General features: G+C 45.8%; 1 protein-coding gene across 6 annotated transcripts in view; it reads right to left on the bottom strand.

Annotated features, from left to right (window-relative positions):
- The window catches only part of PXN (paxillin), a 53,547-nt gene that overhangs the window by 24,081 nt on the left and 3,407 nt on the right, over positions 1 to 26,059 (bottom strand). For 5 of the 6 annotated variants that reach the window (XM_082293746.1, XM_082293750.1, XM_082293751.1 and 2 more), the window contains exon 1: positions 20,446 to 20,541. The exons of the other annotated variant lie outside the window; for it this stretch is intronic. In XM_082293746.1, coding sequence (XP_082149872.1) covers positions 20,446 to 20,458 — 13 coding nt within the window. In that variant the 5' untranslated portion in view covers positions 20,459 to 20,541. Of the gene's footprint in view, positions 1 to 20,445; positions 20,542 to 26,059 lie in introns of those variants that run through there. 6 annotated transcript variants of the gene reach the window in all.

Below are 26,059 nucleotides of genomic sequence, written 5' to 3'. Positions count from 1 at the left end.
CCCAGTACTCCGGAAACAACCACACACACTGACCTCACCACAGCCTTACCGCTGCCCCAAATACCCTCTGGAACACTACAGACACAGCTCTAGGACGCAGAACCTCCCAAGGATAAAGACCACAAATTTAGTTATCTCTAGAGAATAGATTTAACCATTTTGTAGCAGTAAAGTAAACCACAGTTATAATGGACCTTCAACCAATTGCTCCTCTGCAGAATCACCCCTCTCTCCACTTTTCACCACTAGAAAAAGCCACTAACACAACCCACAGACAAAATGTCAACTCACAGATATGTGCATGGAGCAGAATCACTCCAGTTTCCAAAGATTCGGTAGGGCTCAGCTATGCATGGGCTGTGCATAGAGAAATCTGTATTTTCCAATCCATTAGCAGGGTGCTGCTCAGGAGGGTGCAAAAGGGATACCTGCTAAAACACCAACGTGGACACTCCTGCTTATCATGGCTACTCTGGAGCGGTCACACAGCCAACAAAACCCTAACCTCGCTGTCCACTACAGTACAGAGCACCTCAGCATGTACATGGCTGGTCCCCCACAGGCTCAGGTAACCTGGCCTGGCCCACCCACCTGGTAAAGCTGTGTAAAAACATGAAACAGAAGGACAGAGTCTTCCTCCCCTCCACTGGGCAACCCAAAAATTACATACTCTATTGAAATCATATTCAGGCCTGAGGGCTACTCAAACCACATCCTCCCCAGTATGGGAGGACATTGGTGTTTGCATTCAGGTGGGTTTTCTACACAGGTTTTCCTGTGGAGGAGGGGCAGTTAAAGAATGATACCACATTTGACACCTTTACCATTATCAAGCACTCTGAAACACCTGGAGGTCCAGGGACATTAGTCTGCTCCTCTGTCCCTTTCCTCACTTTTGCCAAAAATCATTATTGACTATGAGGTCCTTGGGATTCTGGTCTACAAATCCCCCACACCACTCTGCACATATGTTAGATATGTATGAGGAGCCCTTTAATACCAACTGCATTGCTTCAAGGTAATTCCCAGCAAAAGCCAAAGCTCTGCTGGTCATTTCAAGAACTCTCAGGCTGACATCCAACGAATTGAACCACTCAGAAGGTATCCCTTCTACCACCAAAGTAGCAAGATGGAAGAGCAGGGCAAATCTTTAGGCTAAGCCTCATTTACCAGTTCAAGCTGCATTGAAAAGAGCAAGTTCTATACTGCACATTCCTGTGCTATCTCCCCAGCCCACACCTCTGTTGGCCGAGGAACAGCTCACACATTCCAAGGGGTTCAAGGCAGGCTCCTTCACCATCGCTTCGTGTCAGCACTTGCTGGCCTGCAGATGCAGCATCCTGCAGCAGGAACAGTGTCTGTGCAGCCAGGGGCACATTCTTCTCTCAAGAGGCCAGGTCTGTCTGACAAAGAGCAGTTAACACCAGCCTAGGGATTACAGCACTGCTCTGGGCTGGAACAGCAATGGGTAACACCGGGGCCCCTTCGTACTAATGCATACATCAACACCCCTTTCTAGCAATCTGAGCTGCACTCAGCCCCCTTAAATAGGTAGAGTGAAATTACTAAAAAGAAAAGTATATATAAATATATATTTAGAGGTATCTTCCCATGGATATCAAAGCATCAAAGTTTGTTCACTTCCCCTTTCCTGTGCATCTCAAAAATGCTCTTGGATTAAGGTGACACAGTGAAGCAGAACACATCATGGACTAGTTCTGGAAAAACTGTCATGACAAGACATCGACAAATTCACATCGACAAACTGACATCAAGCACCTTTTCAATGCTAATTTTTCCTCAAGCAGTAAATAATTTCCCACTATTCATAAGCAGTTTAGAATTTATCTTTTTCTTCCTTTTTTTAAAGTGAGGCAATTTAGAGAAATCTAAATTTGCTTTCCCCTGGAGAAAAGATTTCCATATGCAGTTCATCCCTCTCAACAACTGAGGATTATTAAGCTGTGCTGACACAGCAAATCACAGCATTATCAATATAGTGAGTAGATCAAAAGGATGGTGGTCAATTTTTTTCCACATCTCATCTACCGCTGGGGAGGAAATGGATGCATAACTGAAGCAAGATACTTCAAATGCCTTATATATCCGCCTTTCATTTTCAACAGCTAAAAGTCACATCTGCACATGTATCAAACCACACGTTGCCTGTAGCTTGGCTTCTTGCATGGGACATCTGGAAATAGAGTAGCACTGGAGACAGGATTTCTCATCCAGCCACCACACAGAGCAAATGCATTCAGCCACAGAGTCCCATCTCCCCCAGCATCTCTGGTGCCACACATCCCTGACAGCCTAGACACAGAACACTGAGGAATGAGGATGAGATGTCTGAGCACAAGCTACAGTACTTCCTCTACTGCAGCTGCACAGAACAGGTATCTTCACCTATCTGCACCCTATTTTCCCCCCTGCCTCTACTTACCGAAATAAATAGAACTGCTACAAGTTTTCCTAGTTTAGGCAGCAGAAGATTCCTAGAGGACTGGCAAAGAGAAATAAAAATCAAGATACCCGTAAGGGCAGCCCTAAATGAGGACATGGACTTTACATGCTGATCCTATCTCACTCTGCGTAAGATGAATTGCAGACCTCTCATTTGTAGAATCACACACCATTCTCCAGCCCTTTTTTCTTAATACCTGCAAGATGCTGAACTCAAATCCTTGATTTTTGCCATCCCCTAAGAGAATGAGGGGAAGTGAATTGCATCTCCAGAACCGAAGTTCGAGCTTGCAGCCTCATCTGAGCCACCTCTTTGCAAAATCCCTGAATGAAAACTTTTTAAATCTCATTAGATTCAAATAAGTCTTCTTCCCCCCACCTCCAGGAGTAAATGCAGCTCCAGCTCACATACAGGGAGACAGCTCAAGGCAGAAACCCAATCCCTGGCACGACAGTTTTACATTGTGAGTAACTGCAGAGGAATGGGAAGCCTGGGTATATTTATCCTATTAAATAGCCTTTCAAAAGAAATATTTGCAGTGCTCTACAAGACCTGCATCAAGACAACTTGCTGGAGCCTTGCTGTAGGGACTTCTCATTGCCCTGGAGTTTGACAGCAGAATGTGTGGGGAGCCCCAAACTCTGATGGCAGGAATTCCCATTTTGATTTTTCTCAGCAAAATGGAAAAGCCTTATCAGAAATAGGAAAATCATGAACAGGTAAAGGCAGGCATTGACTTCCAGGTAAAAGACATTTATTAACAGGTTCTTAAGGCATTATATTCTAATCAATGCTTTTAAATGCAAAAAGATCAGAGACTACAAAAGCAATAAAATACAAAGGCTACATTCAAAATTAGACCTTAAAAACTCGAAGTGCAATTAGAAGCTCTTAAAATCCTTAAGTTCTCCAGTTCACATATACAGAAAGCACGTAAAATAGCTTGGCTTACTGTGTAAAACATTTTGAGGAGATGACATTTAAAAGTTTTCCAAAATTTAACCAATATGTCAAGAAGGTGGTTAGAACACAGGACACATAAAAGTTCTCAGCTTTCTTGTGAAGCAGGGGCAGATTGTTATTTAAGATACACAAAAAATCAAGGCACAAAAGGTAGGTCATTTTCCAGACCTAACAACTGCTGGAGTATCAGTACAGAGCAGCCACTGGGATTTTTACTTCATGTTGCCCAGATCTGCCTAAAGGAAGTTCAGATTGCATGGTCAGTAAAATCACTCAGCTCTTTCTTTGATGTACTGATGTTTAAAGCCTTGTCCTTTCTCATTATCAAGTCATGCCTTGTGTCACTGCTTAACAAAAAAATGTCCAAACTAATATCAGTATGTCGTATGGTAAATTACAGTAAAGACAATATCCATTAAAATTTTGAAGCTTCTCTGTACCTTCAGACCAAAACTGCCCCTTAAAATTAGCAAAACTTTGCATTTGTGGCACTGATTTACAAATTCATGTGGGTCCTCCTGAAAAGCTCAACAGCAAAGGCAGGCACCCAGCAGCAGTTATGCCTGGCTACCCCAGGCTGCAGAGACAAACTGAGCACGTATTCATCCTGTGACAGACAGAACTGCTGTCAGAATCAGGTGGTGGCAGCCACCATGAATCCTTTCTGTGCCATAACCAGAGTACTGACAGCCAAACCAGTGAGCCTCGCCCAGTACAGCAGCCCATGCACCCAGCTCTGACCACTATCAGCAAATGTCTAAACAAAGACAAGACACTGCAATGTGACATGTGGTCTCACATGAGCAGCTGCAGCAATGACTGTGACTTCCTTTTCCAACCATTGAGACCCAAGCTGGAGAGCTTATTCCAGAGCTTGTGGCCAACTCACTGGTCACAACTAACATACACTACTACCACCCCAAGCCTGAAACTGTAGAAGAGTGTGCAAATACAGCCTGTGTAAAGCACTTTCAGGAACTGTTTATCAGTAACTACTCCCTGCACATTTGGGGATGAACTGCAAACCCCTGGAGTGCTCTGGCTGTAGTTCCAGCAGAGCTGACATCATCATGCAGTACCAGTGTAAGGGAAGGGCCCAGGGCCCCTTCCCCAGCATGCAAACCCATGCTGTTCCTGGAACTTGCCCTGCTGATCACCAGACACATTCTAAACTAATTCAATTTACTAATTCAACAGAAGTTTGTTGAAGTGTTGGTTTGGTTTTTGCAGATAAACTCATTCGGTTTCTTGGAAGCACAACTCCAACCACTCTGCTTAAGCAGCTCTTTAGAATATGTATTAAAAAGACCAATGCCAGAATTGAGCCCTTGTTCAAGCGAATAAAGCGAATAAAACTTCTGCTTTAAATGGGAAATGCTCTACTTCCACCTTCAAAACTCAGGCCAGAACACAAATTGTAAATCCAGCCCATCTTGCCATTAGTTGAAAGAAATCACCTACCCTCCTGTCAGATTCCCATAATTCATCTGCAGCTCAGATGCACACCAGAAAAAAAGGCAGCCTGAAAAGATGCAATCAGCAGACAGCTCAAACTGAAGTGCTCTTAATTCTGGAGACATCCCTCACCATTACCTGCTGCTTCCACCTGAGCCTACGCTGACACTTTATTTGGCTTTCCACCCCCAGAACTGTGACACAGCTCAGTCCCTAGGGCTGCACACGCTATGTATCCACTGGTGCTCTCATTTGTGCTGCTGAGCTTAAGAGTAAGCTTTTGACAGAGACTGCTGACCATACACCTGAAGATAAGCCAACTCTGTATGCTACAAAAACCCAATAGAAGCCATCATGTGAACTCAGACCTTCCACCTGATCCCTCTGATGGGCGGGCGGGCTATTTGTGCGTGCATGTGTGTGTGCTGAAAAACCATTAACATCACCACTAGATCCTTCCTGGAAGTGCCCACACCACTTCCTTGCAAATGAATACATTTCTGTGACACCCAGACCTGCAGGCTCAGCAGCGGTGCATTTGTCTGCATGGTCAGGGTGCTGGAGTGCCGGGCAGCATCACGTGGAGTCAGCAGGTTCCTGTGCAGCCCAGCAGCTGCACGGCTCTCAAGGGCACGACGACACTGTAGGAAAACCAGCTGACCAGTTTGCAGCTTTACACCAGCAGTCCCTGGGAATCACAGCCCCACTCCTTGAAAGAGCACCTCAGAGCCTTCTCTTGTCATCTTGGATGCAACAGGCTGGGAAATCCTTCGGCTGCTGGCTCCGTTCACATCACTGAGCTGGCAGGTAAACTAATCTTAACTAGATCCACAGGGCATGGCATCACCAACTCAGCGTGCTGGCTGAAAGACACTGCAAGTGCTTTAAAGATTGAGTCAGCACAGTTTCCTGGATGAAACAATACAAATCCACAGCACTCCCTGCCCTACAGTCCAAGTTGTGTGAAGGAACCACAAATGATTTTCCTGTAGGACTAGAATTTTTCCACTTAGCTCTCTGAACACTAGACTCCAGCTCAAAATGGGTGAGAGAAACGAACCACCACCTACAAAAGAGAAACATGTAGTTATTCTGGCTTTCTCCAATTTCCTTATCAAAGCTTCCATCCCCTTTCCACTGTCTCAGATCATTAGATGGCTGAGATAAAGGCAGCCTCACAAGGTACATAACTGCTTTCACAGAGATAAATATTCCTCAATATGTTGCAAGTGTGCTGAGCATCCTTACACTGAAAACGATTTGCACTTTAAGTCCCTTCTCCTTTCAGAAGGGATGTACCTGATGTTCCAGAGAAACAAAAAATATGGTTTGAGTAAGTTTTTTCAGTTTTCAGACAAAAAGCTGCTAAAACCAAATGTAGCCTTTTGAAGTTCTTCAAATTAACCTCAGCTGTCCACTCCACTGCCTTGGTTATCATATTCAAAAGCTGGCAACAGAAATACCAAGAAGAACAAACTCTTACTGGCACTGAAGATCTAAGGACAGCACAGAGGAAAGCAAGGCCATACAAAGCCAGCAAGGTTGGCTGTTGTACTCTTCACCTATTGCCTCCAAGAGGAGCACTCAAACTAAGCAGCAGCACTTTGACAGCTACTTTAAGAGGCTGTTCCCTCTCAAAGGTGTGTCCTCCCGTTTATTTCTCATTTCCAGAAATGCTGGATCAGGGGGAGGGAAGGATTATTTCCTGCCACATACAGCATCATCTCTTTTTATAGCATGGCATTCTCCACACTTGAAGTGAAAAGAGACATCTTATATTTACATCCCTCTGTTTATAGTCCTGAGCAGCAAACAGCTCATGCCAAGTAAAAACACCCTATGCTAAGACTAGCTGCCTAAAACTGAATTCATGTTCCAGCTTACTAAACAAATATATGTTTTCAGTTTCACAGCTACCAAAGGCTCCTGAGAATGCCAGATCCAGCTACACAAGCCTTGAATGCTTCAGAGATTCATGGCTCTGTGAAGCTAAAACAGAAAATAATCCCTTGTGTGGTTCCTTTCTACCTAGATTCATTGGACTGTCAGACTCCTGAATAACAGGAAACCATTTCCAAAACTGTTATAAGTGCAGTCAAAAAATTCTTTCACTGCTCTATGAACAATCTTCAGGAGAATGAGGAAAAGTTTGTCAAGGCTTTGCACATCACAGCTGCAGCACATCCTGTGACACAGCGCGTGCAAAAGCTGAACAGGCCTCAACAGTTGCACAATGCTGCAGAGCACAAAGCTGGGCTCTGCTTCACTGGACAGAGAAGTGTGGAGATTGCACAAGTATCACAAGGTGATACGTAAAACGCTTCCCGCAGATGTAACCAGCCTTACCCAGTACTCCAGCTCCGGACCTCCAGGGATTCAGACCCCTATGATTTATGCACCACTGTCCTCAGATGATTATCCCACCCACAAGTTACAGCACTTATCACACAGAAGCCTTTTTCAGTCACAGCTTCACACCCTAAACCTGAATCTCCACGTGTATTCCATTCCAGATAGAACTGGCTGTGGCCTGCAGCAACTGCAGGCAGTAAAGTCTGCAGGCAGTAAAGTCTGCAGCCACTGCACCTGAATCCCAACGGGGTTCACAAATCAGAATCCTCACTTCCTTGACAGCACAAAAGAAATGTACCTTTCAGAAATGGAGAACTGAGACGCAGCCCTTAACAGCGTAACGTAACATGGCAAGTCCACATTATATCAGAATAGAAAGCAAATCTGACTCTCAGGCCTGTACTAAAAATATTTAGGTTGGAATTTCTCAGCCTGCAGTCTGCTATGAGCTCCACTGGCCACCAAGTCTTTTGTCAGAATCCTCTCCTTTTGGAAGCAAATTGACTGGTGTTCAACAGGCAGTTATAGCTAGCCCTGTAAAAGATCACAAGGAACAACTATCTGCACAAATTAGAGAGTCTCCCCGTGTGTCAGCTATGAAATTGGAAACAGCTTTGGGCTCCAAGGAGGGTAAGTACAGCCTCTGACAGTCTTCTCCTGGAGTGGCTCTTCTTATGCAAGATCTATTTCTGATCTCTGCCTGACAGCAAACACATCCTCAGGCATTTCCAGGAAGTCCCAGACAAAGGCAATAGCAAATGGCCGATCCTGATCCAACTGTCTCTGGGAGGGAGGTGAGTTGGCTCAGGCTAAAGCAAGGGACATTGCTCTGTACAAACAGGAATGAAATGGCATCCTGTCCAGTTTGGTGGGAGGAACAGACTGGAGTGAGTGCAAACATTTTACACAAACAACTGAACAGTTAACACCTCAGTACTGACCTGGGCTGGATTTTAGCCAACATTCTTGATGGGAAAAAAAAATTAATAAACTCAAAACCACTAGTAACCAATACACTGTCTTTTTTAGTCCTTTATTTATCTTTATGCATGCAAAATATTAAGTTAACCCTTCTCATGCACATCATAAGAATTTTAATTTGCTGCTGGCTTCCCTCTGAAAGTCTCTAGAAGTCCAACAGGATCTGCTCTCCTCTGCCAAAACAAAACAAAAAAAAATTTCATGAACGCCAAACAAGCAGCCACTGAACTGACCCGTCACGGAAAATTTCCAAGGCCAAGGCCTCTGGACAAAATACCAACTCCCTTGTATTCCTACAGGAAGAGGGGCTCAGCCAAGCCAGCTATCTGAGGAACCAGACCCTTCCTGCTACACCAGCGAGCAGCTACTCCACAAGCACTCGGTCAAAACACAGCGCTGCCATTCTACAAACATCTGACAAATCTGGTACAAAGGAGAAGTCCACTAGACAAAGAGCCCGAGGATGGGAATAGAACCAGCAGGAAACAAGACACTGTGGATTTTAAACCACAGGTCTGGTAAAGGGCATAAACAGAAGCTCAAGGCTTGAGTGCAGAGGTGTGTAGTACTCCAGCTACAACAAGCAACCCTCTACATGCCCACTGAAAAGAGGATAGACAAGGGCATTTTTTAAGCCCTGCATTGGTATTTGGTTGAGATTTATGTAACTGAAAGTTGTCATAAACAGCATTGAGATTACAACACATGCTGATCCAGGACTGTATCACTCTTCCAAGCAGCTTCTAAGCAGTGGCTTAGTGTGAAATCAAGAGTGGCAAATCACAACATTGTTAACATACAGCAGTGGTCTCCAAATCTCTGAGCAACAGCAGTCGTGTGCATCCTCAGGTGGAAATGACAAGTGCATGGGTTTGACCTCTCAAGGGGACCCCTCACAACAGCTGTAGAGCACTTGTCAACTTGGAGATCATAATTTGGTAACTGCTGATTCTAACTCATCTAGGGAAGGAAAACATGTTGCATCAGAGTTTACAGTGCAACAGAGCACAGGAGTTCCACTGGACAGTGAGCACCTTGGAGTGAAGGATACAGTTTCATAAGATGCAGAAAGGCAAATTAACAGCTCACCACTGCCAAAAATGGAGAGGTTTTACTCCCTCTTCCAGACACACGCAGCTGCCACTTACTTGTGCAGGCTCTGGCTCTCACAAGACCCCTCTGTGAACCAATCCAACAGAACATACACCAGTCAAAAAAAGCTGTCTTCTTTTGGGTCAGGAAAGAGATAAGCACAGCAGTCAGCAAGAAGGGCTATGTCCAAACAGTCAGAGAGCACAGAAGGAGAAAGGATAAGTAAAAGAAAAGCCATCTTCCTCTTCAGCAGCAACAAGCCCTTGTATTGACTCAACCACCAGCAGGACCACCACCTCAGACACCCCAGCAGCACACACGTAACCACACTCAATAACAACATTGCTGAAGATCCCTGTGATCCTCTCCATCTGCATATGTAAAAATGGATTTGGACACAGTTGCAGACAAAATACCATCAGAGCCTGCACATTCCAAGTTAATTATCTACCTTTTTAGAAGTAACAGAAATAGGAAAGCACGTGGACCCTATAACCAATAAAGGGAAGAGTAGGATTTGCATGGTTATGCAATAATAGACATGGAACTTGAGGGGGAAAAAAATAGCATCTTTTAAGCTGTGGGAATCCTATCCAAGCAGCATAAACAGATCTGAAGATAGACCCATTCAGGCAAAGTGCCAGTTACAAAATCTGAGACACACATAAAGATGATTAAATAAATGACTGAAATACTACTGTAAATTCTGAATTCATTAAAAGCATTAGAAGCACAAATTCTGCCAATGAAATGTAGAGTATCCTGGTTACCAGCAAAAGAAGGATTCCAGTAATAATGAATGGGGACACTAAAGAGATTCTGTAATCATATCCATATTTAGTACAGTCTTATTGAGGCATTCCTATCCTGAAGGCTCTTAAATGGGATATCAGAATGCAAACTTGACAGATTTTGTCCTTGAAAAGCATAGTTTTCATTAGCTTCAGCAACTTCCCATTCAGTAAGAAAAAAGCATATCTCCAGAGAGCATAAATGCAAAGAACATTCAGCAAATGCAAATCTACCCTTAAAAAACCAAGGTATCTCAAATTGTAAAAGCCTGTGTCAATAAGGAGATACAAAGTCCCAGCTAATCTCACCCAGATAAAAAGTATATTGAGACATAAAGACTTGCTGGCTTGACCTGCCAACCACTCTGAAGTGAGTTGTTTCCCTTTTTTTAAAATGGGAACTTGTGTCAAACGTCATACGTGGTTTAACTGGCTTGTTAAAAATCTAATTACTAAGGAAGTACTTTTAAAATGGTGGATGTTTCTTTTAAGAAGTTTTCATTTCTGCAAGGGTTCTCTGCAACAGGGTGGGAGCAGTCTTGGAAGCAACACTGAACTCTTTGTAAGCCAAAAAGCGTTAAGTCATCACCAACAACTGACAAAGCGCTGCCAAAAGCACAACATAAATTCACAGAACAGGGCAAGGGGAAATGACAACAAAATATTTCACATTTTTCAGTCGTGTGGATCTTGGTACTAATTTTAACTATAATAGGTAGAAAGCTTTAAAATAAAGCTTTCAGTCTGATGAGCACTGCACTGTAACTTAAAATAACCCAAGTAATCACAGATACTGGGCAAGCAACAACTTTGAAAGAAAACAGAGTACAAGGGGCCAAGAAGCACATGGTTAAAAATCTAGTTAAAGCAGCTTCTTTTCACTTTAAAAGCAGCTTCTGGGAATGTAAGGTGGACAGTGTTTCAGAAATGAATGTGGGAACTGGTCTCCTGGTCCACTTTGGGATATGTGGGTGGCAATTTGATGGAGACTGCTGATGGCTCTACAGCTGCAGAGCTCTGACTTAGGTGGGTTTTTTTTTAGTATTGGCACAAGAATGTGGCTCAAGAGTTTCACAATGGCCCACTGAAAGAAAGAAAATTGTTAAATCTAGACAGAAAACTAGTATTTTTAGAACTGGAGTATATTTGAGTCAGTAGATGGAGAAGAGCTGGAGAATGTTTAAGGTTTTCTTATCTCTTCCTACATGAGAAAGTACATGACCCATTGTTCTACCTGTCATCTGGCATCATGACACAAGTACTAGTTACGAGTCTCTTGCTTGTTTCAGCAGCAGCAGCAAGAGAAATAGTGAGGATTTTTTACCAAGAGCAGTATTAACAAAGCAATTAAACGCATGACAGCTTTTTCATCTCAATGCCCTGAACACAAGTTGTTGTTGTTATGTGATAAAGAAAAATTTTATTCTATCAACCAAAGGCTGTTACTCGCAAGAGAACTCTTGACCACAGAAAAGAGCAACTGGAAAGAAAAATTACAAAGACCAAAGAAAAAGTAGACTTTTGAGAGGTAAAGATGAGTAAGAGAGACTGAACTCTAGCACTGACCAAAAATGGAAATGGCAGCAATACTGAAATAGAAGCAGCATGAGAATAAAACTCCCTTTCAGAGGTACATGAAATAAATCCTTCTTCAAATTATTTTCTTAAAAGGGGGTTTCAGCACAGTCTCTGATTGTTCCTCCACCAATCCTATGATTAAAGTCAACAATCATCGGAGATAACTGGAGAGACTGTTTTGCACTAGTCTAAAGAAGTCAAGATTCCCATTGCCTACATTTCTGCTTTGCTGAAAATTAAGTGGACTTCTTTGTCTCAACTCATCATGTTCTTCCCTGCTATGTCCTGAACTAGGGCACAGAGGAAAAGAGATTAATTTTCCTATCAAGTATCTAGATACACATATATTTTATATGGACATGTACTTACTCACATCACTTTCATCCTGTTACTGTTGGGTATTTTAAAATTAACCTGCTCCACCTCAAACCACACCGGCATCCACAACCCTCAGAGGAACACAGGGACCAGACCCTGCCACTTACACATCCAGTGTACAACTTCCCACACATGCACAACAGTGCAACTGCCCCCTCACCAAGAACAATATTCCACTTCTATCTTCATGACAAATCCAAGCCTAAGTGTTTAAAGCAGCTGGAAAATAGAGCAACTCCAACTCCTTCCCCCCCCCAAAATAGAAAACAAGAAAAAAACCCCAGCTGTTTCTGCCAAGCAAGTACTGAATACACTGCATTCCATTTCATTAAAACAATTATTCAAAAGCCAGCCAAGAATTACATAAAGCTTCCTCCCTGCACCACCCCCAGCCCCTTCCTTCAACCCCTCCTCCCCAGCAAACAGCCTCCCAACCCTGCAAGGACAGGACCACTCCAGAGAAACACTGCTCTGAACGCCTCACATCCCACTGGCTCTCCCATCCCACATACAGCATTTTCCAGACCCAAGCAATACAATCAGGGGGCTCCAGCCCAGACAGCCCAGAATGTTTCAGAGTTTCACATCACCACAGCCATACCGTGGTGATCTCTTTCAAGTAGATTTCTTCCTCGCATTTGATGGGAAAGTAGCATCCAACAAATAAAGCCCTTAACCAACCCTTACAGAAAAATGAATGATAACCTAACAGATTTTCTCTCTAATTCACACCAAGGCTTTTAAGCATCATCCCAAGAGAGAAGGTGCTGGAGGCACTGGATTTAAGTAGTTAAGAAGTACAGGAGCAGCATGCCAGAGCAGCTGTAAGGCACTGCCCAAGCAAACTGCTTAGGACAGCCAAGCAGCAAATCCCAGATTAAGCACAAGCAGGATAGATTGAAAACTACAAGCTTAGGGTTATAAGAACCTGACTGACAAATTCATCCCAAACTCCACACAGCTGCTCCACAGCTCTCAGCCTCACTGACAGTGCTGAGCTCCTCATCTTTCACAGCAGAAATAAAAGGCAGCTTCTTCTGGCCAATGCAGCTCACCCACTCACAACACTGAGTTGGCCACTGATAAGAGATTTCATGACGTGGATGAAATGGCATTTCGTTCCCTCCCCCAGTGCTCCAGCTCTCTGCAGGGATCCTGTCTAACTTCTGGAGCTGCTCACAGCCAGGCAGAATAGTTCCAGCTGTGTGTCACACTGCCTGACCAGGCCTACACAGCCCAAAAAAAGTCTCCCCCATAAAACCATAACGAACAGGAGATTCAAACCAGAAGTACTCCTCCAGGCACCTTACTCTTTGGGATCACCTCTGCCCAAAAGGGGTCATTTGCTAGCAGCAAACCAAACCTAGTCCCAAGGCAGCTGGTGGTGCTGAGAAATGGGGAGCAACAGATGCAACTAATGGTCAAACAAGATGAGCAGCAGAGACCAGCCAAGCCATCATCTTATTCCAGCTCATGGGGCACCAGTAACCTCAAGTGACATGCAGTTAGCCTTAGGCTTTTTTGTCTGACCCAGCTGAAATTAGTGGTTTCAACCCAAAAGAAACCTTTTCTCAGAGAAGCCCTGAACTTGTTCAGAACCATGGAAGAGGATAAAACAAGGGAATATTATGCCCCTAATCCACAGCACATATTTTACAGCCCTCCTGCCCATGACCTTTTTCTACCTCTGGCTTCTTTTACCACCTCCTACTCTTATTAAAACTCAGCCTAACCACAGTCCCTGAACCACCACAAACTTCCTTGAAACACAAAGTGAAATTCTCTGTTCACCTTCCTCTGCAGCAGTGGAAATAAAGCAAGATCCTGTGAGGCACCTAGTTAGACACAAGATTAATTCTGTCTGCCAGCTCAGTTCTGTGACAAAAACATGGGACTGGTTTATTCCTGGACCCCCATAGTCTGATTTATAGCTGAGCCATTTAAAGTACAATTCCCCATGCAGAGTTGCCATTCAGAAGGTTTATTCCCTGGAGCACCATTTACTTTTTTTGATGTTCTTCAAATAATTTGCAAAATGTTAGAGGTTTAAGCACATCCAATAACCAGTAAAAAACCACAAGAAATCAAGCTACACTCCACTGCATGCTGCCAGCTAGACACTCAGTATCTCACCCAGCAGAGCCATCTATGCAAACGTGCACATGGTAATAAGAACACTGTGAGAAGTGACATCACAAGCTGCATTGGACAACTTCAGACTACCTCATCACCATTTAAATAATTTGAACTGTACTTGTTCACAGTGTAGAGACAGTCCAGCTCAGGAAAAAAGGAGCCGAGCACTAACAATGCAGGCTGCCTCCCCCTGTGCCATAAGTTCTCTTGGCTCCTCAATTTACAGTTGTCTCAAACCGCTTAGATAAACTTCCCATGTAAATTCTTAATAGTTACTGTTTGCTACAAGAAAAAGCTGCATTTGTGCGAGCAGAAAAAGTTTACCAGACTCCTAAACAGCACAAACACAAAACCTCAGGGACTCAGTTCCTGTAACCAAAACACCACCACCACCAAACTTCTTCCACAGCACTCCAGTTGCCATTTCTACTTTGTTTGCTTCATCAGGATTTAAAAACACACATGCACAGAAGAGAAAGCATAGGTTTTAACACCCATCAGCCAAGGGAGACCGCCCCCAGCCAGCTGGTAGCTGCTGCTCTGGGACCATTTGCAAAGAGACTTGAGCATGAATGGGAAAAACAGCTAAAACTGATACGAGAAAGTCATCACCCACCTCCTATTTTTATGGTATATCTTTCGCACACAACATTCTTTGAATGACTTCACGACACTCTGTGGTAAAGGGAAAGACCAGGGTAGAACTACTGAGGGGAACTTGGAACGGAAAGGAAATCTTTTCTCCCTATTCACAGCCTGTCATAACAGGGGATGAAGAAAGGATGAGCAATCAGAAAGCAGAGAGGGAACATTCAACAGGGCTGAGAAATTCAAACGTGCCACTGTAAGCTTTTCCAGCAATGGTGACCAGAAAAGCTTGAAAGAAGCTTTTCAGCTGAAAGCTATTTCAGAAACACAAAGATCTCAACCAACATTAATCACGCTTTGCAGGTAAGGAGTAATTACTGCTGTTTCACAGACAGAGAAACAACAAGCCTTAAGTTAGAGTACATTTTTGAGGCTGCGGATAAATGGTTACCTTATGCTATATTAAATATAACCCACAGCTGAAAGAGGTGGCCTCACTTCCCAGTCCACTGTTTATGTAAAAAATGACTTTGAGGAGAATCAGCTCACTGACCCAGTTAACAGTTATTGTGGACACAAGGAAGGGAGATGGCCACAGGGAACATCTCAGCAGCCAGCAGTTAAATCAGGTGAAACTAATTTGAGATCACAACTTCACAGCTTATTCCCTAACCCATTCAACTTCAACCAAAGTGGAAAGTAATGGTGCCACTTCTAGTAATCTTACCACAGACGAGACAGTTCCCTACTTATCATTTTAAAATGCAATATCCTAACGGTCATGATAACCTGCACTTCCAGGGCTTGTTACTAAACCTCAGTTAGTTAGGACAGGTCTAAAGTGAGCAAGAAACTCATTCCCTAAACCCCATCATCTTATCACAGCATGAGAAAGCTTCCCACAGACAATGTCGCACTTTCAGGCAGCTGGAATAGAAGAGCATCTTCATTAACAGCTTCCGCATTAGACAAAAAGGGACACACACAGGATCAGTACACAAAGAGGGAAGCGTAGGCTGAGACCAGAGCAGGAAACTGGGACCAGAGATCCTATTCATTCGCACTGATTTTCCACTAGCGCACACAACTGCATTCAGAATCTGCTCTGTCTGTCTCCAAAGCTGCAGCAGATTCTGGATATCACAACTAACACACTAGTTTGATTCCAACAGATTTGTTTTGTGGCCACGGACAGGCCTTTTCCACCCTCTAGTTAGAGAGTTTTAATTTAAAGGATTTATCTGTCTCTTAGCAGCAGATCAGAAAACCAACTCTGATCTAAATACAAGTGCATAAATACAATAAATACAAGTCCTTGTTCTGTTGCCAGACTTTAGAATTTTAGCTGTCATTTCTACCATTTCACAACTTGTTTCATATAATAAATACACTCCAAAGGGCAAGAGGTAAGGAAAAAGGGGTCCAGAGAAACTGAAGTATCACGATTCCCTAGGAAAGAAATAAAAAGGAGAGAGAGACAGAGTTGAAGATGTATGAGAAGTTTCCCATTTGTTTCTCTAGTGGCAGAGATGGTGTCAGAGGATCAGTTCTAACCAGAAGGGCAGCTGAACACTTGTGATAAGTTGACCTCTCCCATGAGGGACAAAGGAGCTAAAGACAGCACAGAGTCCAGCCTTTCTGTGGAAATAGAGCAACAAGAAAAGAAGCCTCTTTCTGCATCGCACACTGCTTGAAGCAGAGGACTCCCTGTCTGAGTTCCTCAGGACAATGAAGTCCCTGTTTTACAAGGGGTCACAACAGCTAAGGAGCTGAAACAAGTCAGAACCCTATTGTGCAGAGCATTAGTTCTGTTTACAGCCTTCTCACCCAGTGGCAGGAAGGAGTCAGAAATCTGAGCCAGTAGAAAGCCAAGACACCAAATTACTTTACCAGTACTTCCCCCCAATACCATTTCCTGGGCGTAGCTGACCATGAGCAATTTCACAGTAAACTTTTAGTTAAGTGGGCCCAAAACCCACAGCATATGACCCCCCAACTACAGGAACTGAGTCAGAAACAGGCAAGCATCCCCCTCTGGAGAGGGACAGACAGCACCGCCCTGCAGAGCACAGCAATCTTCCAAATGTAAGGACAGATGACAGATGGAAACACATGCACCTCCCTCCACACTCCCTTAAAAAATCAATGGCAAGATTGCTCCCTTTAAAGTCAATCTTGAGGGGATTAAACACTGAAGAGAGGGTGGATTAGAGTTCCTAAAACAGAGGGAAACAACTTTTAAAGCAAAATCTCTTGTGCCACTGAACCTTTGCACCCAGAATTTTGAAGCCAAATTGCTAGACAAACCTTATGCAAAAGAAAAATCCTTCTAGAAGTGAGCAAGCACACCTAAAAAAAGCAGCTCACAGTCTAGTTTACATGCACAGCCAAATACTGCCATAAATATGTCCCCATTAAACAGGTATAACTTCTTTGTAAAACACCTTTTAAAAGCTCCAGTGAATGCTGTTTTGTTTTTGATTGCAAAATCCAATTTAAAAATATCTGAAGCCTTTGAAAACAAAATTTTTTAAGAAAATAGGAGTAGAGAAGTGAGAATTTCAAAGACATCAAATGAAAGCTTCTAAAAGCCACAGCATTTCTGTTTGGAGTCTCCAGAAGGTTTCCCAGTAGTATTTGCAAACAACCCCTTTCAGAAAAAGGCTGTAAAAAACTTTTGGAGTCAAAAATCGAACAGTATCTGACTAAAGCAAATGTAAAGTTCCTCTTCTCCTCTCACCACAAATACACGACACATGACACAAATTAGGTTTCTTCCTCTGCAACAAGCAGATACTAATGGATCTGTTCCCTCATACTACTTAGACAAGATAGCACCACAGAACCAGTAACTCAACATCTCACTCAGTGGCTCAGGTTGTCTGAAGCAAGTATGTGTGGATGGTCACTTATGTGCTGGAAGGTGTGCTTTGACAATCCCGTGAAAGCAGCAAGAGCCCCAAGTCAGGATTCTCACTCTTTAGGACAAAGCTGTACTCTCTGTGCCACTTTACAGCACTGCAGAAAACTCATTCAGCAAACTTCCTGTCAAACTCCAAGCACATCCGCAAAATGCGCTTCCTTAGAGAGACTGGAGGGAGACAATCTGGACAAGCCTGGCCAGCTGCTCTCCTCCCCCTTCCTACCATGGGCTGTTCTAGTTTACATCCAGCCCCAGCACTGTGTGTCCTGTGCCACAGAGGCTCCCCCAGAACAAGAGGGTGCAGCTCCAGCCCGCAGAAAGTTTCCTGTGTGAGCTTCTTCAACACTGGAAGAGGGGGGAAAAAAGGAAACAAAGACTTTTTTTCAATTCCAATTGAATCCCCAAAAAGAGACAAATCCACCCTCATATGTTTCATAACCTCTCCAGTCCAAGCACGAAACTGAAATACTTCTGGACCTCCATTTTACAGTGCACAAGTACACACTGATCAAATCCTCCAGCTCTAGGAAGAGGGAAGAGATTTTTGATAAAAGCAGGGAGTTAATAACAGACACACCAGTGGTCTCTGTGAGGGGTTCCCTCATGCCCAGCAAGGCCCTTTACTCACTGCTCATTTTCTGCACCACACAGATTCCAAAGTGAGGTGTGGAAGTATCCAAGCTGACTTTACTCAACATCAGCTCTGAACCTGCAAGTCCCAGCTCAATACCAAACTCCTTTTGGGCCAAAACTGTCCCTGGAAGCAGAGCAGCTTTGTCCACATGGCACCGTGCCTGAACCAACAAGTCCTGCCTAACCAGCTTGACTCTGGACAGAGCCAGTGCAGACGTCTGTATCCATGGCACAGTTAATCCACAACTCAGATAATCCACCTGTAGATAATGAGGAAAGAAAAACAAACAACTCTCACTTGAGTTCAAAAGTCTGACTTATTTCAAGGGAGTTGTACGAGCACAGCACTGTTCCATTATGTGTGTATCCCAAGGTGAATGGCTTTAGAGAAGTGAGACATTTTGGAGCTAACAATGATTTGCAGAGGGAAAACAGCTGGTGTGCTTTACCATGGTGAATTCTGTACACCACAGAAAAGCTTAGAGAGAGAAAGGGTCACACTTTTTTGTTCAGCTGCTTACTGTTAATTAGATCTTGTCCAGTCTGAAAGGCTGCATGAAAATTGAGACAGACGCAGTGTAATTAAGACTTCATGAAATCAAGTTGCTGAGACTAAAAGTTCTATTTTCAAAGTCAGATCACAGCTTTAACTTTTGGTTGTCTCAATACACTTTGGAGCTCTGAAGAACAAACCAGGCATAAATTCAGATCCTTTTCACAATTTCTTTGCAGTTCACCTCTAATTTTCCTACAGAGGAAAGAAAAAATATTAAGAAACTGCAGCAGCCTATTCCAACAAGCGGGAAGTCACACTACTGCTGTTCAGGAATGCAACTGTTGCAGTGGGCACAGTACAGCTCCCATGGTTTACTCAAGAGCATGTTGGTGAGACACTAAACTGGCCTACACAGACCTGTATGCTCACTCTGAAGGGCCACTCAGCAAGCCAATACTGGGTGACTGGGTGAATCCTGGTCTGACTAGCAATGCATTCCTGAACACGCTTGGATCTTGCACCAAATCTCCAACAGATAACCAGAACGAGGGATATGAGAAAACGTAAACAAAGCTGTCTCCACTTAAAGGACCAATAACCATGAGAAGAAGCTGCAGTAGAAATTAATTCTGTTTCCAACAGCTACTTCACCCAAGCAGAGGGTACGGTTTCAATTCCCAAGGATGAATCCTTCGTGGGCACACCTTTCACCAGGAAGCCACGCAGCAGATGGACTCCCTGCCCCATAAGTTTTATCACTAGCCCAATTCAAAGTCTGTTTTCTGAAGGTGTGACCACCAGCTTTACGCCAGCACCGTAATGTGAGCTTCCAGGTCCAGGAATAAACCTGCAATTTTCTTGGACTATATGTTAAGAGAACGTCTGATTTCTATTAAAGGTAGGATGGAAGTAACGGATCACAGCCCCTCCCCAGTGTCTGATTTAATCAGTTTCATAAGCGGAACTCAGTCGCCCTAATGCCTCCCAGAGCACAAGGGATTTTGGCATATCCACACCCTTTCCGGCTTGGTACCAAATGAACTCAAATTCTCTAGATCTTTCCCTTGAGACCAGTTGCCTGACATGTCTCCATTACACGGTTTCAGGCAACCGTATAATGCAGCACACCGGGGAGAAGCAGAGGGAGGACGACGATGAGCTCCGAGCCCGGCTGGGCTCCGCTTACCCCCGAAGGCTCCCCACTCCATACCCGCGCAAAGTTCAGATCTCGCCCAAGAACGGGCTAGAGAGGCTGCGGCGGGGCAGGAGAGGAGGTGCTTGCTGAAACCCGAGCACGCTCCACGCTGCTCCGGGCACAGGAGCGCACGGCGCCCTTCCCGGCCAGGATAGCCACCGCCTGCCCTGACCGCGAGCGGGCGGCGCCGGGACAGCCCATCCGAGGGGGCCCGGGCGCAGGCGGCGGCGTGGGGAGCCGGGATGGCCGGCGTAGTGCGCGGGGAGCGACACGTCCCCGGACGCCGGCAGGCGCGGCCCGAGCCCCACGGCGCAAAGGGGCGCAGGGTGGCTGGGCGGGCCGCGGCCGCGGCCCCCACCGCCCGGGGCGCGGAGGGGCGGCGGCCCCCATCGCGGGGAGCCCGTGTAGCTCGGAACTCACCCAAGTCGTCCATGGTGCCACCGTGCCCGGTGCCGCGCCCGGAACCGCTCCCGCCCCGCCGGTGCCGCCGCCGCCGCCCGCAACTTTCCCGGCCCGCCTCCCCGCGCGCGCCCGCCCACCCGCCCGCGCGCCCCCGCCGTGCGCCCCGCGCCGCCCCCTGCCGGCCGCCGCGGGAGCCGCCAGCCCGGCCGCGGGGAGGGCAGCGGGGGATCGCCTGCCCGGTCCCGTTCCCGGGGCGCAGCCCCGGGCTGGGAAAACCCCCAGGGAAAGGTCGGGCGAGGCAGCAGCTCCCAGAGCCCCCACCCGTCCGCCCGCCCGCGGGGCTCTGACCCCGGGGCGAAGCCTGTCCTGCCGCAGAGGAGCCGTCCCGCTCTCCTGCGGCCCCACGCGCATCAGAGACTGAGCAGGAACACGACACGAACCCTTGCACTGTTCACTGGAGGAGCAGGACCCTTTCCCAGAGGAACGTCCTCCGGGGGCAGTGATGCAGCCGCGCCGGGCTTGGTGGGTGCTGCGGTAGGGTTGTGCCCCAAAACCTTCAAACAAACATTTGAGCCCCAGCTAATTTACCCCATCCCAGGGAAGCTGGGCGGCGGAAACCTTTCCTGAACAATTTTCCACAAGCTGTGGCCACCATAAAGGAAAGTCATCAGCCACTTCTCCTTTGCTGTGTTCAAAGACCGTAACAGCCCACCTGGATTTCTCATGTGATGATCTTGAACCATCATTTCCCACTGGCTTTTCCTTTGAAACCTCCATCAAACAACACCCCAAGGCAGCAAGGTCCTTGCTTTGTCCGAGCCACAGCACAGCTCCACCCTCATCAGAGATACTGTTTCCCATGGCACTTCGGCCAAATTGACATGGCAGTAAATGCAGTAGTTTAGCCCAAATGTTCATCTCTTAATCTGATGAGAGATGTACCAAAAAATACCAGTGTGGAAACTGCTGAGGATCCAGGAAACATGACTCTTGTAGCTCTTCTCCTTACAAAATTACTACCAAGTCAGAGAATGTTCCCAGAGCTGAACAGCACATGTCCTGCTGTTGAGCTGAGATTACAGGATTGTATTTTCATAAAACAGAGGCCATGAGGTCAGCTGTGAGCAATCTCCAATGCTGTATTTTTCACTCTCTGAGCACAAACATGCCCAGTTTCCCCTGCTAGCACAAGTCAGTCATCATTATTTCCTGTGTTAAGTCATGCTTTAATGGGAATTATCGCTAGGGGGTCAGGGAAATATCTCCTTCCTCATCCCAGCCAATGCTTACAAATAGTCAACAACCTCCAAGAAATTCATTCCAGCTTTTACTCCAAATACAGGACTTGTCAGAAAATAACATCCTTACCAAGATCTAAGTATAACACAAATATAAGCAAAGACTTTCATTGCATGCTTCACCATCCATGCCAAAGATCTCACCTGACATCCCCCTAGCTGGTCTCCCTCAGCAAAATGTAAAACATTATTTGGAGGGATTGTTAAATTTTCTCAAAATCCATCACTGGCTGTACAGTGACAGCTTCAGGATGTGTGTCCCCAGGTGGAGCAACATAAACCACTAGCACTGACTGGTCACAGAGCAGACCTAAGGTCATCAGAAGCATGTCCTTTCCTGGGGTCTGTATGTTTCCTCCAGCAACATGTGACAGGCATGTGCCTCAGCTTGGGTTGTATTTTTACCTCTGCATAAATAAAGTGCCTAGTGTGCTCTGTTCATATTATAGCCTGGTATGCAGGGTTTTTTTTTCAGCTTCCTACAGTGTCCTTTGGGAGTCTGGAAGCGAGTGCCAATCAAGAAAGCAGTTTCTATTGTGTCTCAGGGCTGAAATTAAGCTGTCATAGTACCAGTTAGGGTTGCACCCACAAGAAATGGGTTGTGTCCAAGCTGCTCAGTGTTAAAAACAAAAATAAAGTCATTGCTTCTAAAGCTTTGCCTGTGGCTTCAGCACTGCTTTGAAAGGGTTTGAAAGGTGGGAAGGCAGGGCTGTCCCATGAATGATACTATCCTCTAGTCATACTGCTTTTAAAATCAACCTGCTCATAGCCAGGTGCTGTTCATAACTGAATTCTTCACACACTGACATTTTTTACTTAAAATTGCCAGTCCCTAACCCTCCCATGAGGGCTGAAGGAGTAGGGGCAGGTTTAAACCCCAACTGCCAAGACAACTGCTCAGTGGTGTGGGCTCAAGCTAAACTCACCCAAGCAATGCTCACCCTGTCCTTCCCAATGCCTTGAACTCCTGTTTCCTCATCATCTACCTGCTCTCTACCTCAGACTCTCACTGACTCATGAACATCTCCTTGCTGATAGAAACACAGGCCTTCCTCTTACACTGTGCCCTGTGACTGAGACACATTATGGTTTACCCTTGTCTTTCACAGAAGGTGTTAACAAGAAGTTACCACCCCCATTTGCAGATGGGAAACAGGGCTGGGAACTGGAAATGAAGTCAGACAGTGAGTCAACATCCACAAAATCTTGGACTTTAGGGCTTCCTGTCTCCACACAATCCGTGTTCAGAGTATTTTTGACTCCACACAACCTGTGTTCAGAGTACTTGCTCAAGACATCTTTCCCTCTTGTCGAAACATCGTTTACCAGTAACAGACCAGCTCCCTCAAAGGGCAGCTTAACCCAGTAACCACACACGGGAGCCTCAGAGTAGATGGATTAACTGTCCACCTGCTCCTGTAATTTCAGACTGGCTGCCAAACAGAGGAGTGATCCAAGCTCATTTCATAGTACCACCAAAGAAAAGCATCATTTGCAATCTATGTCAGAGAAGAGATATAAAGCTACACTGGCTCATAAGGCATGTTTAGAACTTACCTGCGCACTTTCCAGAGAGTGACTTGAAACTGCAGAACAAGGACAATGCCTTCACTGCAGTGTGTGCCCTCTGTGCTGTGCCACATGAACATCATGCAAGGAGATTTAGCTCTTTCTTCAGGTGAATGCAAGAAAAAAAATTCTATCAGAGCTTTAGGGTTCAGGAAATAGCAGTAAATCACAACATGCAACTCCCCCATTTGAGGTCCAACTTCACACCTGTTTAAAGGATCTATTACGGCAAAACAAACAAACTTGGTTTCTGACATAAGATGTAGGACATGACTTTGCAATGCAGATTGAAAGCACCACACCAGGGCATTATCACAGACAATTCTGCCAGCAAAGATGAGAAACAATCAAATGAATAAACCCAATATTTATCAACACAGAAACAATAAATTACCTGAAGTGTATGACTCACTGCAAACTGCATATGACTTTGCTATTTACCCGTGTGGCTTGTTCTGCCAAAGGGTAATGGCATCCCTATGCTTCAGGTTTTGATTTCAATTGATATTGCTGGCAGTAGGAACAAATGGGGGAACGAAGGCAGTCTATGAGGTTTCACTGTCACTCTTGGTCACTGTTATGTATAATACCCCAGCATGGCTGAATGTTACAAAAAAAAAAAAAAAAAAGAAGAAGAAATCATTAAGAGGAAACACTAATGTTCACTACAAAGTTTTTTACTCTACGAAAGTTTAAACCGGCTGCCCAGATCAGGGTTTTACTGGCGGGGCAGGAGCATCCAGATGGCACACGTGGATCTGATTCTCTGCCCACATGGAGAAAGTCAGAGGCAACCTGTCAGCAGCATAAGGTACATCTCATTCATACAGTTTGCAGCTGCAGTAGAGCCTCAGCGGAGCTGGTGTGCACTGGTCATTAGTCTCCCTCCATAGGGTCTGCTTAGCTATTAAATAAGACAACTGCTGCTAATTAGGAAGGAATGGGGTTTACTTACATAATAGGATTTGACACCAGCAGCTGCTTTTTCCGGAGTAAAGTTTTGTGATTTCTTTGACAATAAGAAGCCTTTTTCTATTGTTTTGGGAGTTTTTTTCTTCAAGCGGTGCCAATGGCTATACATAAAGAAATGAACACAAAATGGAGTTTACAGTATTTACACTAAGTGTTCCCTAATAGGTTTTCGAGGACTTCTGTAGCTAGGGAAGCACGATTCAGACTTTCACTCCGCCCCCCAACTGCCTGTTGAGAGGCTGAGCTCTTCTAAGGATCCTGCTCAACAAGAGCTACTCGAGAAATCTTTCTCCAGCACCTAAGCCCCACCACTTGCATTTTCACTGACGGACTCATTTTTCAGCAGCTTTGAGAGAAAAAGAAAGAGATTTTTATGTAAAAGCTCCCACATTTTATTAAACCGCGTTTTCGGCGGCAGCAGACGCTGGCAGCGTTAAATAGCCAAAAGCCGTCTAACGCTTTGTAATGAACCACTGCAGGCGTCATGCAGAGGTCCGTTTCAAAACTAAACTGTGGATGCTACCGATACTACTGCAACGAACCTATTCTTTTACCAGAATATTCAGTCTCCGTAGAGACTGTCAAAAATTGCCAATGCCGACTATATTTCAAGTCGTCATGGCGGGGTATTGGGAAAAGTTTTCAATTAGCAATAATCGCGCCTCGGATTAACCTCATTGGCTACGATACTGCCACTGCGCAAAGCTGGCGCCCAACTTCCCGTCGCCGCCGCCACTCGCCCCGGGACTACCGCCTAGCTCGGGGCGAGTCCCCGCGTTTAGTCGGCTCCTCCCTGCGCTCCCCCAGCAGTGCCCCTTGCCCGCCCCGCGCTCCCCATGCCCCGCCGGGACCAGGGCGCTCCGTTCTGCCTCCGTTCTGGGCCCCCGGTAGACCCGCGAAGGCTGCTGGGAGGGAATATGCAAAGTAAGCGCGACGTCACTGAGGCCAGCCCCGCGCGGAACGAGGAGGGGCCCTCCGCCCCCGCGTACCCTCAGGGCATCCCAGTCCGCGCACCCCCAGGCCGTGAGCTCCAGCCAGCCCGGAGCGGCGACAGCCATCGGCGTGCCCCATCCCAGTACGAGTCTTTCCCGAGCATCCGCACTACCTGCTCCAGCGAAAGACAGGGTTTAATAAATTGAGCGCGCTTTTAGATAAAGAGTTTAGTTCCTGTCTTTTTCTTTCAGACGTGCTGATGGAGGAATGGATCAGTGCAATTAGAAGCGGAGGAATCTCGGTACTAGAGAACCCCCCCACCCGAGAACACAACCTCCAAAAAAAAGAACACCTCTTATTTTTCTTATGCGTATCTGTCTTTTAACCACAACAAAACCCGCCTGTAAAAAGGCTCTCAAAAATTGCCAATGTCGACTGTATTTCAAGTCGTCATGGCGGAATATTGGGAAAAGTTTTCAACTAGCAATAACCGCGCCTCGGATCAACCTCACCGGCTACGATACTGCCACTGCGCAAAGCTACTAACAACTTGCGCCCTCCCGGGCCCACGGCCGCCGCGCCCCCGCTGCTGTTACAGCGTGTGGGCACGATCCCGCTGGCGCCCGTCCGAGCCCCCTCCCCACAGCCTGCGCAACGCTGGGGCGGCCAGGAATGTACCGGGAGGCGACGGAGGAATGGACCGGGAAACGGTGGAACCACTGGGACCCGCGGAGGTTGCCGGGAGGGCACTATGGTAATGAGCGTCAGGGAAGGCGCTGCTCCAGCCGGGGTCATTGGCCCAAAATCCCAGAAGGGAGCGCACGGAACGGGGGGGTGGAGGGGCACTCTCGGGGAGTACC

The sequence above is a fragment of the Coloeus monedula genome, assembly GCF_965178545.1.
Source record: "Coloeus monedula genome assembly, chromosome: 18".
Classification (NCBI taxonomy): domain Eukaryota; kingdom Metazoa; phylum Chordata; class Aves; order Passeriformes; family Corvidae; genus Coloeus; species Coloeus monedula.
The sequence above is the reverse complement of the archived record's forward strand: the minus strand, read 5'-3'. Positions and strand labels throughout refer to the sequence as shown.